This window comes from Etheostoma spectabile, chromosome 5, assembly GCF_008692095.1.
Source record: "Etheostoma spectabile isolate EspeVRDwgs_2016 chromosome 5, UIUC_Espe_1.0, whole genome shotgun sequence".
Classification (NCBI taxonomy): Eukaryota; Metazoa; Chordata; class Actinopteri; order Perciformes; family Percidae; genus Etheostoma; species Etheostoma spectabile.
This window is the reverse complement of record NC_045737.1, coordinates 12,060,925-12,076,869: the sequence shown is the minus strand read 5'-3', so window position 1 is coordinate 12,076,869 and position 15,945 is coordinate 12,060,925. Positions and strand designations below refer to the sequence as shown.

Genomic DNA, 15,945 nt, shown 5'->3' with positions numbered 1-15,945 from the left:
TGTGTGTGTACAGTATGTGTGCGTGTCTGAGTGTAGGTGTCTGTGTGCGGGAATGTCGTCTTTCTGCACCTGCTATTATGTTATTATTATTATTATTATACAAAGTTACACAATTGTTGCATTTCAAGCACTTTGACCTGTCCTGATTAAGTTCTAAGAAATAAGCACCAAAAATGATCAAAAATCTTGTTTCTATTTTCTTTTAACCTTTTTTTTTTATATTTGAATTTCCTAGTTTTCTCACAAAAACAAAAATGATCATAAATTCAATGTCACGGGGGTAAATGGCAAATATGAACCATAGATGATTTACGTATCATTGCTAATTGAGCTAAAGTAACCATCTGTTAATTATTTTTTTACATAAATCGTTATGTCTGTAAAGATTTAAAAGCCTAATAATGTGGTGGGTCCACCAGACCCGGGAACATTGGCTGTGCAACATAAATATGAACACCACGGGGTTAAAAGACAGCCCCGGAGGTGTGAAAGAAGGCGTGAAAGTGCAGCATATTGCTTCTTCATAACACAACACATTTATCTTAAAATTAGATTATGCTCAACTGAATTGCAAAGATAAAGCTGGTAAAGACCTTCCCTATTAACGGCTGACTTTGTATTGCAGGATACATAAATACTTACATCACTTTCTTGTTCGCACTCGTTCAAAGCCCTTAAACTATAAATGGTGTGTAACGTTATGCATGTAAGGGGTGATGTGTGTGTGAGTGTGAGAGAGACAGAGAGAGAGAGAGTGTTTTATTCAGCGTATTCTCATGAACAATACATTCCAAAGGCTATGAAAAGCACTGTAATTTGTATGATTTTTCACGGTTTTCTTTGCTGTGTGTGCCATATTTACTGTTGCTGTACAAGAATGTGTAGGGAGTGGTTTGGGTGATGACTGGGCATTACAGTTTTTTTCTTTTACCCGTTTGTAAAAGAGCAGGTCTAGACCTTACGCTGTGATGTTATTTACAGAAACCCAACAATTCCCACCGAGAGCAAGCACTAGGCGACAGAGGCAAGGAAAAACTTCCTTTTAAGAGGCAGAAACTTTGACATAACATGGCTTCAGTGTGGGGGGGGGGGGTCATCTGCCTCGACCGGTTGGGGGTGGGAGAAAGAGACGTACAGCGAAAAAGAGAGAGAGAGAGAGACATACAGCGAAAGAGAAAGAGAGAGACGTGGAGAATTGTAGCAGAGGGTGTCGAGCAAGAACCTGGAGGCAGCAGGTGACTCCACAGCTCCAGAGCCACAAACACCTGCAGGAAGCAATAGGGGGAGAGAGGGGAGGGGCGAGAGAGCACAAGACTCCGGGGAAAGGGAAGAAGTCGAGTTAGTAACATGCATTAATGGGATGAGGTTGCATACAGATGGAGAGACCGAGCTGTGGCGGAGGTCTGTAGCCAGCCTCACGAAGCTCCGTAGCGGCTTGAACAGCTAGCAACTACCGTTGTGTAGCACGGAGCTCTGTAGCCGTTGTCACGTGACCAGCTGGCAGTCACCTAGTTTTTGTATGATATCTATGCTCTGTGGGGGTGGACGGAGAGTTGATGGTTCATTTTAAATTTAGGAAAGCACATTTCTATTAGTTTGATTGGTTTTGTTGTTGTTTTTTAAATTTTATTTAGGATTTTCTTTTCTTGACTTTGTTTTTGCCTCTCCTCTCCTCAGTACCCAGCAGGCAGCGATGTCCACAGGCCAAAGGGCTGGAGAGCATCGAGCCTCTGGTGCGTTCTGCGGAGGAAACCCCTGATCCCATCCCCACCACCATCACAGGAACCATTCCATCCTGGATCAATGGGAGCTTCCTGAGGAATGGTCCTGGAAAGTTTGAATTTGGGAATGACAGGTATTTGAATAATACTATGGAAAACAAACCACTTCCAGTGTTTCTCGATTGCTAAGACACATTTCTTGAAACCCTTACCCATTTTCTCGCAACTGTTAACACCAAACAAAATTCTCAAACTAAATTCACAAAACACCTGACTCTGCTGGCAAAATCAAACCGAAATGATAAAAAATAAGATACACACATACACAGCCAGTCCTATACCTACCTAAACACTAAAGAGCATTCATTAGACATTTCCTCAAAAATCCAAGAACAGTGTCCAGGGCATGTAGTAACAGAAAAAAAGCATGGTAATTCATGTAGTATACACATTTTGCAATGAAAAGTATATTACAACTTGTACAGTAAGTACGTTGTACACTGCAAGTAGTGCAGGTAATACAATATTGAATGTCTGTATATTGCAGTATTTACTGTAACGGAGTACTTACAGTACATCAAGAGAGCTTTGTTAGTTTATCAGCATGACACTTTACAAAAAAACAAGATACAGAACAGTTACTGTATTATATTCCAAGAACAGGATTGAAACCTATCATGCCCAAACTGATTGACAGATCTTCTAACATAACAACTAAAACAGTCAAGAGACATATAACACAAATATGCATTGTCAAACAATACAGATTTGTCTTTTAAATGTACAATAAGTCCTTTGTCAGACGCTAGCAGTCTCCATGGAGGTAGCTCAATCGTAACACAGACTTTAGATTGTGAGTATACTTTTTGACATTGTGATTTTACAATTACCCTCTGGTGTAACATCTGGTGTGTCCCGTGTTTTGACGGAGGTAAAAGCGACTGGAGGGGTCATAGGGTATATAAAGCCAATTGTCATGCTTTAAAATGACAGATTTATCTGGGTGGGAACATTGATGAGACATTTGGGATAAAGAATAAATAAATAAACAAAATAGTTTATAGTTGTAGACATTTAGACATTACACATTTTAATGCAGAAATGTGAAACGCTATATCTTTAAAAGATTATAACAGTAGTTACTAGGGGTGGGAATCACCAGACGCGTCCCAATACGATATCATCACGATACTTATGCCACAATACGATATTATAGCAATTTTTAAACATATTGCAATATTCTGCGATATATTGCAATTTAGAACCAACTTCTGATTTTGCCCAATTTCAAATGACATCCCCAAAAGGAAACATTGTCGGCATCTGTTTTATTTAAAAAGATGCATTTGTCTGTTTTTTCATATCCCTTCAATTTTATTGCTGCATAATGGGATTGTCAAGCAGACAAACTGACCAACAAGTATATAATAAAAGATTGATACTTGGCGTCTGTGTATCGATACAGTATTGCCACTGAAAGTATTGCGATACTATGCTGTATTGATTTCTTCCCCCACCCCTAGTAGTTGCATGTAGTGAAAAAACAAAACAAACAAACACTTGAAGCATTTACAGAACAATACGAGTCAGCAGACTCACCTTCAACACTATACAGTATAGTTTTGAGACGGCCTCTGTTCATCTATGAATACAATAGGATTGTTGACAATATCCAGTTTGGACATACCAGGCAACAGATATTAAAGCTGCAGTACACTCGGGAACATCCACATGACACAAGCCTTCCGTGATCTCGCACCACCCTGATGTAAAACGCATCACTTTTCGTGCATCATACACCACAGCATTATGTAAACGTAGCCATACTGAGAAATATGGAGAGAGTTTTGTGGAGCTGATAGACTTAATTAGCTCTGTATCAACAACTTTCTGGCCCATTTAATTTATTTCATAATGGGGCACATGCAATACTTTACTATATCTGGGCCTGTGCAATATCCTTTCAACTAGGGGATAATCTCCATTCATTTTCTTCTCCTAAAGTACATTGTTGTTATATATTGTCATGTATGTGTTTGTATGCAGCTGTTGTCAGCACTTCTTGCCCAAGACAAATTTACTATGGGACAATAAAGTTTTATATCTTATCGTAACTTATTTGGCAATGGCTTGAAAGTACCGGACGGCCATTAATATAAAATAGTTGCACACTATAGCTTTAAAATCCTTTAGTTTAAGCAGTCACACACTGAGCCAAACTGAGCCTTGACCCTTGCCAAATCCTAAAAAAAAAATCGTCTGCATGTCGCTGAAGAAATGATGGTTCTTTCTTTGTTCTTTTATCGTTTTACACAACTACCCCGGTGACAAATTACTTGTTTATATATATTTTTTCTCTCAGATACACCCACTGGTTTGACGGCATGGCCATGATGCACCGGTTCCACATCTGTGACGGCAACGTCACCTACAACAGCCGATTCCTGCGAAGTGACTCATACGTCAGCAATTCAGAGAAGAACCGCATCGTGGTGTCAGAGTTTGGGACATTAGCCATGCCTGACCCCTGCAAGAACATCTTCGCGCGCTTCTTTTCACGCTTTCAGGTTCCAAGTATGTGTGTCTTGCTTACATGTAGCATATGATGATGATGATGATATGTGTAATCCACTTCAGTGCAAAGTAGCACCTGCACTGCCAAATGCATCATTAAAGAAACTATTCAGTTCAGTTTTGGCATGAAGCGGCTGTGCCAGATTAATACAGACAGAGTAGAAGTCAAACAAATCGTCAGAGAAAATTATATTTTCTGATTCTTTTTTCTTCTTCAATGCTCAGACTGCAGCCTTGACTGTATGTGCTGTACTGTATATTGCTTTGGAGCCCATTGACAGCCTGTCTTACATCATAATGTGTTTTAGTGTGTGTGTAGTAGTCTGTGAGGGAAAGATCAATCTGAAACATAGCATAACGCTTCTAAAAAAAACTAAGTAGGAAGAAATTGATGGAAAAAGTAGTTTTCAGCTGTCCGAACGATGAGTTTTCATGCAAGTGTTAAAAACCTTTCATTTAAAAAAAATGTTCCTGACTTCTGTATGTGTGAACAGAGACCACAGATAACGCCAGTGTGAACTTTGTCAAGTACAAGGGGGACTATTATGTCAGCACCGAAACCAACTACATGAGACGAGTGGATCCACAGAGCCTGGAGACGAAGGAGAAGGTGAGTCAGTAATATAAAAGTCTCTTTTGAATGCTGAGTTTGATGAACGGTCAGAGGGTACGGACTAGGGAGACGGGGGGGGGGGGGGGGGGGGGGATTGTTGATAATGAACAATGAGGGAGACAAAGATAATGATGATGCTGCTGTTCATTTAAGGTGGACTGGAGTCAATACATTGCTGTCAACTCGGCTACAGCTCACCCACACTATGACCGTGAAGGAGCCACGTACAACATGGGCAACTCATACGGGAGAAACGGTAACCTTCCTTCCCACCTGCCTTCCTACATAACCAAAAATGTCTTTCTTTATGTAATAGTCCTCATCTGCTCCATCCAAATATGTCTGTTTTCATGTAAATATCATTATGAGCTCCATCCAAATACGTCTGTATTGATGTTAATATCGTTGATCTATCCAAGTGCAGGGCCCCCCCCCCCCCCCCCCCCACACACACACACACACACACACACACACACACACACACACTCTTCCGTCCACTCCAGTAGTTTAGGATTAGTGTCACTTGGCTGCCTGTTGTGCCAATCTTCCCAACCCTTGTCACATGACCACCAATTAATCTTTCCATGGTGAATATAATAAATTCTGCTACCATTGAAGCAACACTGGAATTTAAAAAAAAAAAGAGAGGAAAAAAAAAAGTGGCAGACCGAGCCTATAGAAAAGGTCTATTGTAGTCTGATAAAGAATTTGTTTAAAAAGGAAACAAGTGAAATTTAATAATGAATGGGATGTTTTTATTCAGAAGAGGTACATTGTGTTGTTCTATCCTATCCAATATTTCTATATTTCTAAGCAGACTTTCTTTTCATGACTGTCCATCCTGGGCCACCCTACATAGAAAATCCTGGATTTGCCATTGGATTCCATCCTAACAAATACTGTACAACACCAGTTGTTTTTGGGCCTCCTCAGGTTTCTTCTACAACATCATTCGTGTGCCTCCTCCTGGGGAGAAAGCAACGGAGGACTCCGCAGACCTGGATGGGGCCGAAGTCCTCTGCTCCATCCGCGCAGCTGAACCCAGGAAGCCTTCCTATTTTCACAGCTTTGGTGAGACACACACTACAGTATGACAAACCCATTGTTTACAGTAAGTAGTCTTGCATGCTGGCTGTATACTGAGGTGGAATTACAGTAATGTGTTCTATGAGAGATGCCGTTATTATGCCTGAACTGACGGGGTGAGTCTATACTTCACTAAAAGAGAGTGTCTCAGTTTTTCCTCTGCTCTTATTAAATTACTAATTTGAATTCTAGTCTCTCGCTGCTTCTTTTAGGACAATCGCAGCTCTTTTGTCTTTCTGCTCAGCTTTCACTAGCTCTGCCATTGACTCTCGCACAAAAACACACACTTTCTCTTAAACAATGTGTCTGTTAAAATTGATAAAAAAGACAGATAATCAACTTTTGACTGTAGTTTCTGTCTTATTGATTTTTGTAGACGGACCAGCACATTGCATTAGTTGAGGCCGCTAGAAATGGAATGTATCAGCTTTGACAACAAGTCCCTGATCCTTATGATATTTCGGCAGTAGTGTTATTGATTTAATGTAACTACTGAAACTCAGGTCAGAATCCAGGATCAGGTCGATATTTCCAACTGGATTTGTACTCTTCTGTAACAGCCTTGAAGACTCTTCTTCATTTTTATTGAAGAATTAGGGGGAATAAAAGAGAAGTAATACTAGTTACACTGGCCACATAGCACACCTGTATGAACATGATTGGACGTTACTAGTCAGCTGATTTTCAAGCAATTTATGACAAAACCACTGATAGTGATGCTTTAAACTGATGTAAATCAGCTAACGCAAGCACAACTCTGTTGCTCTGCCCGATCTTACACAATGTTGCTCCGTGTGGTTGTTGCACCGCGCCAGTTCCCTGATAACATCTCAGTCTATATTTCCTGCAGACCACCCTTGCTCTGCCAGACTGTCTGGCACCAAGAAATCTCACATGCAATGTACAGTTATACAAGGCAACACATAATTACTCCTGGCAGTAGAGCTACAGTAGATTGGCGGGTTTAGCCCCCGTGTGTTTATCCGCTAGCGCAATCATTTTGGTGGGGCTGGGGCAAGAAAGATTTAGGTTGCAAAGTGATGGGACAAAAATGGAGTAGCAGTGTGCTTCTGCAAAAAGGATTCAGAAGTCCCATGGGATCGTTTTTCTTTTTTCTTTTTTTTGTTGCAAACCCTCCATTACTGGTCCAATTAAACAAGCCACTTGGAAACTCATTTTCAGGTTGCATACAGACATAATGCCCTACCATTTATTTTCCAAATTTGGTTCACACCTGAAATCGTGTTTCCAGGTCACATGGCTTTGCAATAATTGACCCATGAATGACCCATTTCAAATATGTTAATGAAAAAATCCACGAGGCATATCAGTGGGGCGACTGTGTCATGAAACTAGTCTACAGAATCAGCGTTTTCACTGATGAGTTACACTGTAAAAAGTGAGATTTCCATGTCTTTTTACTACAAAGCAGGGCAAGGTGCTATAATAATACTTCTAAAGTTTCAAAACGCTCAATCCACTTTGAGATGCACACTGCTTTTATTCAGAATCTGAGCCTTTAAACAGCCGTCAGGACCTCTGTACTGTTGTGATGTCACAACTATACAATATATAGGTACAAAGTGCCGTTACGAACAGTCACTCCCCGGCTGCAATGACGGTGCAGAAAATCCAAGAGCACAGATGTGGAAGACCCAAATACGCTGACCAATCATAGCAGACTGGGCTTTTTCAGGAGGGGGTCTTAAAGAGACAGGGGCTAAAAGAAAGAGGGTCAATACATGTATATTCAGACAGACGTATTAGGGGCAAAAAAAACATATTTTTTGGGGTTCAAGTAGAAACCCAAATCACAAGTAAACACCTGAAAAAGACCATGATATGGAACTTTTAAATGTGTCATCCCACCATGACACAGCTTTACAATCATTTATGAAAATGACAAAAATCTGATGATTACAATCTGTCAATCATGTTTTTGTTTGTTTGTTTTTTAATGCATACATTTCGCCCTGTGCGTGCCCTCCCTCTCCAGTCATGTCGGAGAACTACATCGTGTTCATCGAGCAGCCGATCAAGCTGGACCTGCTCAAGTTCATGCTGTACAGAATCCAGGGAAAGAGCTTTCATAAAGTCATGACCTGGGATCCTCAGTGTGCAACCATCTTCCACTTGGTCGACCGCCACACTGGCAAGGTGGGTTAGTTTACTGCACAGCAGCAGACATACAGTACATAAAAAGTGCGAGGTAGGAAACACACACACACACACACACACACACACCTGTTTGCTATATAGTCACAACAGAAAAGGAAAGCTGCGAGCTAATCTGTTCATGCATGGCGGCGCTTTTTCCTTATTTAGTTTGACGAAGTCACACTCTGATGGTGTAGCCTTTTCTCATACATTGTTACTCTCAATTTTCTCATCTCATTACACCGCATACCCATTAAGCATACAATATCAAACCTTCATAATGTGAAGGTACAACACAGTAACAGCCGTGCCAGGGAATGCGCTTGGTCCTGAATGTTAAAACCAACACAGAAACTCTTTCTCGTTTGTAACAAAAGCCTTAATAAAGCTGTGTTATTTTATCAATAAGTTCCTGATTGCTTGCTGTGACTGGTTCAACAGGAGAGTGAGGTGAAGTACTGTGCAGCGCCCATGTTCACAATGCATCAGATCAATGCTTTTGAAGAGGACGGGTTTTTGGTTATGGACATGTGCTGTGGGGACGATGGTGAGGTCATTGGAGAATTCACATTGGAGAATCTCCGCAGAGGCCCGGGAGAGGAAATGGACAAGGTTAATGCATCCAGCTTGACACTGAATCATAACGAATGTAACACATAATCAAAGAGTGCCTGGCATACTAATGTTTAACTAGTTTGTCATCAGTAAGCAGCTCAGATTGAAGATCTGGCTTTTACTGAACGATTTCAACTGTAGAATTATTCATACCAGAAAAATAGACGTGTATGTGAGTGAGTGAGTGCGTGGGTGTGCAATAAGCTTTTGAAATCTCTGCCATTTTAAATGGGGTGAAGTCTTACCACAAAAATAAAATTACCTGACAAATAATATCAAGATTCCTCCAAAAAAATATAACTGCCATATACATTTTTTATTTGTATTTTGTGTCAGTGTTTCTGTTTTGGGGTCGGATTGTCCCTGTGGTTGAGTTGCACCTTTCAGTCAAAAGGAGCCCCGCTCACAGTTTTTCACGTCTGTCTGATTTTGTTTGGCAGTTTTACAACTCGTTGTGCAGAAACCTCCCAAGGAGATATGTCCTGCCCCTGACTGTGGACCAACAAACTCCTTTGGACCAAAACCTTGTCACTCTGCATAAATATACAGCCACAGCAAAGAAGACCAAACCGAGAGAGGTGGGACTAAACGGTCATTGAGCATACAAAGTAACATGCACATAACATTACACTCACTTACAATTAAACTCACACACACATTCACAGTTGTATTTCTGTTTATTTACATTGCCATGATTTTAGATTATTAACCAGTAAAGCGAGAGTCAAAAGCGCCCCCCAAAACGTTTTCAAAGCATACAAAACAGCATTAAGAGAAGCTTTAAATGAATGAACGCATTGGTTATATTTCAGAGGTTTACTAACTGAGCATCTTTGCAGTTGATTTAAAGATGCAGTAGGTGAGACTTATAAAAGATTAAGTGAGTGTCAATCATTACACTCAATCTTGTTTTCCTGGAATCAAGTAAAATATGGACCCTATGACAAATACAGCCATTTCACTGCCACACGCAATTATCCAGCACGATGAGACACTAAAGGTACTTCAAGATAGTGCTTTCATGCCTTACAGCAGAAAACAATGATGTTGAAATGGGAGCCCACCTTGCGGCTGAATAATTGTCATTTAACAGCACACACACACACACACACACACACACACACACACACACACACACACACACACACACACACACACACACACACACACACACACACACACACACACACACACACAGTAAGTGCAGTTGACTGAATGTTCTCTGGTTTCCAGTTGGTTGCCAATTTTCGGTCAACTTCGTGGCTGTCCAACATTTGCTTATGGCAGAATGAAGCTGAAACGTTTAAAGAAATTGTTTTAGTTGCCATGACTACCTGAGTGACACTGTCCTCTGTTCTTAGAGAGAGTGGTGATATGTACATGTAACAGTTAAAGAACAGCTATACAAGTGCTGCTGGCTACCACAATTACATGACTGTTGTTTTTTTCCGCAATTGAAGGTATATATATACTGTATATTTCAAAGTAAAACTAAAATAAATGGATTTATCTTTATTCAAGTTAGAAATTAATGCCTGGAATCTTGTGCAGGTGTCCATTTACTGTACGTGTTTTAGAGAGTAATGCAGTATTGATTCCACCCTTCAAATGTGTACAGTACATCAGGTCTGCTGGTGTGTATTAACTGGGTACATTTTGGGCTAAAATGTAAAAGTTGCGCAGCAAATCGAATCCTCACTTCCTCCGGTGACCCCTTCAGGTTTTCATGACCCACGAGGAACTTCACGACGACGAGCTTCTACAATACGGCGGCCTTGAGTTCCCTCAGATCAACTACGACCAGTACAATGGCAGACCGTACCGCTACTTCTACTCGTGTGGCTTTGGACACGTCTTCGCTGACTCCCTGCTCAAAATGGATGTCCACACCAAGGAACTTAAGGTTTCTATCAATCAAATACTTCTTAGGGAGAAAGTCAATCCTAACTGTTGACATCAGAGTTATTTCTACTTGCTGCTTCTCTATCACTGAGGGCGAGGAGGCTGCGAGTTGGTTTTATAACATGAAACAGCTCTGAGTGAAGCGGATGCTTATGTAATCTTCCCTGCCTAGGTGTGGCGTTATCCCGGCTTGTACCCGTCTGAGCCTGTCTTTGTTGCGTCGCCCAAAGCTACCGAGGAAGATGATGGAGTGGTCTTGTCAGTTATCATCACACCCAGAGAAGTGAGTTAACAAGTACTACAAAACAACACAAAAACAATCCGAAGAGCAGCAGCAGACGACATCGGTAACTTGAATTGTGACAATCTTCATTTGACTAGATTGTATCGGTGCATTGTAACACAGTGCTAAATATGAAGAAAAAAGATACAAAATCCACAGTTTTCAAAGCAGAGTTTGTCTATTAGTTTGTGCAACACATTCTCTGAAAATGCTACAAAATCACATACACACTTTAACAGTTGCATGACTGTATATTTCAACAAAGATTGTCCAAGGAACTTTATTCACAGTTGTATTTCTGTTTATTTATTTATAAGATTTGTAGATTGTTAGCCCGATAAGCTGAATTTTTTTTTCTTCAAAGCGTAAAAACAGCGTCAAAAGAAGCTTTAAATGAATGAATGAACGGATACATTTTAAAAGTTTACTAACTTAGTAACTTTGTCTGAGGAAAAAACAAACTTGCAAGATGCCGGCCGTTTCAGAGGCAGGTGATTTTAGCCGATTAAAAGGTGACTGTGTGTGTTCAGCGGTCGTTGCAGTTGAGTTAAAGATGCAGTAGTCTGTCATATTTGCTGAAACTGACCCCATATTTGAGTAGTACTACATGAAGCATGTCATTTAAAAATAAAAAACATTCCGGCTCCTCTGGCACCACCTACAGCCTGTAGGGCGAATTCCAAAAATCCAACGCTCCCTGTTCAGATGCACCAATCAAGGCCGGTAGGGGGGTGTTTAACTGCGTGCTCAGGCACACACATTCACGTTCTCTCGTGGGGGGGAGGGGCTTAGGAGACCATTTGGGCTTAAGCAGAAAGGGGGAGAGGGACTGAGAAGTTGTTGATATTCTAATTCTTTGACTAAATCCCAGATCTTCACAATCCTACCGACAGCACCTTTAAGGCAACAAAAAGGTCACAGTCATGCGCCAACGGCGGTGAAAGAAAGTCCAGGCACCACAAAGACAAGGATTAGAAAAAAGATTGGGGTTTGGGTTAAAATGCCCTAGCCCTGTCTCTACACATGTCTGTTTCCCATTGATGAAATGACATATGGGGAGAGAGTTGTGGAAGTGTACTGCACTCAAGCAGTAGAATACGTCATGTTAAAGATAAACATATACTGATTTGACAGATTTAACAGCAAAGACAACGCCGGCAGTATTGACGGCCATATAGGCTACACAATATTTTGTTCTGTACTGACAGGTGCAATATTTGAAAATCTATAAATCTATATAAAAATGTATTTTATTACATTTATGTCAATACCTAGAGACTTTCAAACATCAAAATGTCATTTATTAAATATTCACTCTCCATTTAGTGCATGTATAGGTACTGAGCATATGGGTGTAATTCAGGCCTGTGTGTAAAAACAAGTGTAAATTGTAATTTCCCCTTGTGGGACGTAACAAAATGACATATAAACATATTTTCGTATTCTACGCTTCCAACACACGTGTGTTGTGTAAAGAATAGATATCTGTCCTATTTCTAGCAAGCACGCGTTTTCAAGCCGCGTCTGAGAAGTACGTGTCACGCAGGCGGTGGGCAGGAGCCGCGTGCTACTTGTGCCTGAATCTCATGTGAGCCTTGGTTTTGCAAATATAAAGTAAATAACATCCCCGTCTGAAATTGGGCCAGTATGGGACGAAATTGCCAGGGCCGAATCTCTGTCCCAGCCCGCCCCCGGCTATATATATTTTCGAATGGTTCACAACAACAGCCTGTTTTGTGTGACCTGGTCATACATATAAATCTCACAGTCTGGGACTTTCATTACTATTCTAGTGAGCAGGGTCTTCTGTGGCCTTCTTCTTTATATAAACTATTTCATCCCTCCTGTTTCCAGGAGAAAAGTACTTTCCTACTGGTCCTGGATGCCAAGACCTTCACTGAGCTGGGAAGAGCGGAGGTCCCGGTCACCATCCCGTTCGGGACCCACGGCGTGTTTAACGAGATGGGCTAGCGGCAGACCCGGTTTGCAGCTCTGCAGATAATTAATGAAATTGAACCAGCAACCAGCCACTTTACCCACAGTGTAGAATATCTCTGTTGATGTCATTGCCTGTAAAAAACTGAAAGAAATAAGAGCTGGGGAAAAACTGCAGACTCATGCTTTTTTTGTTGTTTGTGCCTCCTTGATAGGAATAAGTGCATGTCCCCACTGTGTGCTGCCATTACAGTCAGAAAGATGGCAATCTTTTGGAGACTAACAGACAGAAAGCCCAGCATGGCAACAGCGCACTGATAATGTCTGTCCTCTAAGTGTTCTTATATGCTCTTGTAAGATTTTGAAACAACCTTTAGACAATGTATGAGTCCCATACGGATGGTGCTTACCTGGAAGGGCTAATGCTTACGTTGAAACCATTTTCTAAGAAAACCCCCCAAAACAAAGCATTACAGTTAATACACACATTGAAATAAAACCCATTCCCCTCCTTTTTTTCCCGCGTTTTTGCATCATCACGCCACTGGAAACGCTATACTCCCAGTGAGAACAGAACAGCACTTAGGATACATAAAAATGCATCAGAGTAAATTCAATTTCTGTCAAAGTAATGCGATAGAAATGGACAATGTCTGAAATGCCAGGAAAACAAATGGATCCAACTGGTCGAAAGTCTCCGGAGAGTCTAGCAGAGGTCACATCAGATATGTGCTGCCGGTCGTATTCGCTCAAAACAACCCAAAACAAAGTCAACGTACTATACACAACAACAACAAAAAAGTATATGCATGTGTGTGGGACAACAGCAGTTTTGTTGTTCCATTTAACTGTCAGCTGAACAGAATAATGCAGAGTCAAAAAACACAGACCCTACCCAGTATTTAAAAGAAGCGTACAGCTACGCTTGTCACTCCACCGTCTCCACAATTGAGTTTACGGATGCTTATTCCATCGGCTATTTTCCCTCTCGCATTGATCAGAACAGATGGATTTGAGCTGACTCTGGCCTCTGCACCTGATACACATACCACTGGCTGTGTGAAAGCTCAGAGGTCTCAAATATATCATGCCCCATGTATTTTTGTGGCCTTTTTTAATATTTCAAAAGAGACTTTCAATCAAGAGTTACAGTGGAGACTTTTTTGAAGATATTTTGCAACAGCAAGTTCCAACCGTCAATAATTGATGACCGTACAGTACACACAGGCAGAGGTTTCATCTTTAGCTTCTCTTATTACACTGAACTGAATAAAACAGGATGGAATAGAGCTACAATCTACCGTTCGTGGTTTTCATTTAATGTAATTGATTTAATACTGCGAATTAACAACACGTGTTCCTTGCTCAACTGGGGCTGTGTCTCCTAATAAGCATGCCGTACAGGTCTCCCAAGATACACATTCATTAGCCCATAATTTGTAATTGAATCAGTCATGCTTAATCCGTGTGTGTGTGCGTGTGTGTGTGTGCGCGTGTGCGTGTGCGTGTGCGTGTGTGTGTGTGTGTGCTCGCCCAGGTTGGTAATCTCTCCAGCGAGCATGACCAGCAGAGAGAGATACAGCGACCTTTGCCCTCACATAAATCTTAAACTAAATTTAGTTTTTCACAAATGTGTGGCCAAGCAAAGGCTTATCAACACCCCTTTAATTGAAAGTATTATTGGGTGAGACATTAAGCATGAGGATCAATAGTTAAATCAATGTGTTTTTCTAGATAGTTTTAAACACAAAATGTGTTGGATTCACCTGGGAAAGATCGCCAAGCACACAGTCTCGCATTGCCAGACCTATCTCCACAGCTCTGTGGAAGAAGGTCCGGCCACACCACAGATACATTCCAGGAGGAAAAGAAACCCATCTGGGTTGTGTGGCTCTGCAAAAAAGTCAAACATAGGAACTTGTTTTAGTGGAGCATATGCACCGTGCAAAAGAAAATGCCACATGAACTATGAGATGAAATTAACTGTTCACACATTACAGTAACGTGAGCTATTGGAACCAGCTGGATGGATGGATGGTTAAACCTCATTTGCTCTTACCAGTGTATCCCCATATGTATTTTGTCCACAACAATCCCCACCAGTAAGTCCCAAAATGTCCCAGTTAGAGAGTTAATGCAGTAAATATATTCTTTGTACATCTTTACAATCATTCTCCGAAAGAACCAAGCTGGCCCGCCTTTGTCGACCGATCCAGGTTTCCCCTGTTCCCCGAAATCAGTAATTGAGGTTAAAATATAAACACGTAGAAAGCGGAAGGTAAGGGACATCCAGCAGTGCCGGAACTATCCGGTTAAAGGTCCCATGACATGATGTTCTTTGGATGCTTTTATATAGGTATCTGAAGTCTCTTTTATATAGGCCTTAGTGGTCCCCTAATACTGTATCTGAAGTCTCTTTTATATAGACCTTAGTGGTCCCTAATACTGTATCTGAAGTATCTTTTATATAGACCTGAGTGGTCCCCTAATACTGTATCTGAAATCTCTTTTATATAGACCTTAGTGGTCCCATAATACTGTATCTGAAGTCTCTTTTATATAGGCCTTAGTGGTCCCCTAACACTGTATCTGAAATTTTTTTTTATATAGACCTTAGTGGTCCCATAATACTGTATCTGAAGTCTCTTTTATATAGACCTTAGTGGTCCCCTAATACTGTATCTGAAGTCTCTTTCCCAAAATTCATCCTTGGTGCAGAATTCCAGCCACTAGAGCCAGTCCCACTTAGTATGTGCCATTTCTGAGTCTGTAGCTTTTGAGAAGGAGAGAGGGGGGGGGGGGGGGGGGGGGGTACGGTGGAGGCTGGGGGTGTTGCCTTGACCAACCATGATGAAAGCCATGATGTCTCTCTCTCTCAGGGTTGGGCCAAATTCTCTGGGTGGAGTAAAGGGAATTTAACCTTTCCTCTCATGACCTCATAAGGGGCAAGGTTCCAGATCAGCCCATCTGAGCTTTCATTTTCTCAAAGGCAGAGCAGGATACCCAGGGCTGGGTTTACTCCTATTGCCATTTCTAGCCACTGGGGGACCATAGGCAGG

General features: G+C 41.2%; 1 protein-coding gene across 1 annotated transcript in view; it reads left to right on the top strand.

The window, feature by feature from the left end:
* The window catches only part of bco2l (beta-carotene 15, 15-dioxygenase 2, like), a 19,138-nt gene extending 6,075 nt beyond the window's left edge, over nucleotides 1–13,063 (top strand). The window contains exons 3-13 of the mRNA XM_032517023.1: nucleotides 1,678–1,855; nucleotides 4,084–4,295; nucleotides 4,790–4,905; nucleotides 5,062–5,164; nucleotides 5,842–5,979; nucleotides 7,991–8,151; nucleotides 8,593–8,763; nucleotides 9,207–9,344; nucleotides 10,487–10,669; nucleotides 10,841–10,951; nucleotides 12,806–13,063. Coding sequence (XP_032372914.1) covers nucleotides 1,678–1,855; nucleotides 4,084–4,295; nucleotides 4,790–4,905; nucleotides 5,062–5,164; nucleotides 5,842–5,979; nucleotides 7,991–8,151; nucleotides 8,593–8,763; nucleotides 9,207–9,344; nucleotides 10,487–10,669; nucleotides 10,841–10,951; nucleotides 12,806–12,922 — 1,628 coding nt within the window. The 3' untranslated portion in view covers nucleotides 12,923–13,063. The remainder of the gene's footprint in view (nucleotides 1–1,677; nucleotides 1,856–4,083; nucleotides 4,296–4,789; nucleotides 4,906–5,061; nucleotides 5,165–5,841; nucleotides 5,980–7,990; nucleotides 8,152–8,592; nucleotides 8,764–9,206; nucleotides 9,345–10,486; nucleotides 10,670–10,840; nucleotides 10,952–12,805) is intronic.
* The last annotated feature ends 2,882 nt before the right edge of the window (nucleotides 13,064–15,945 follow it).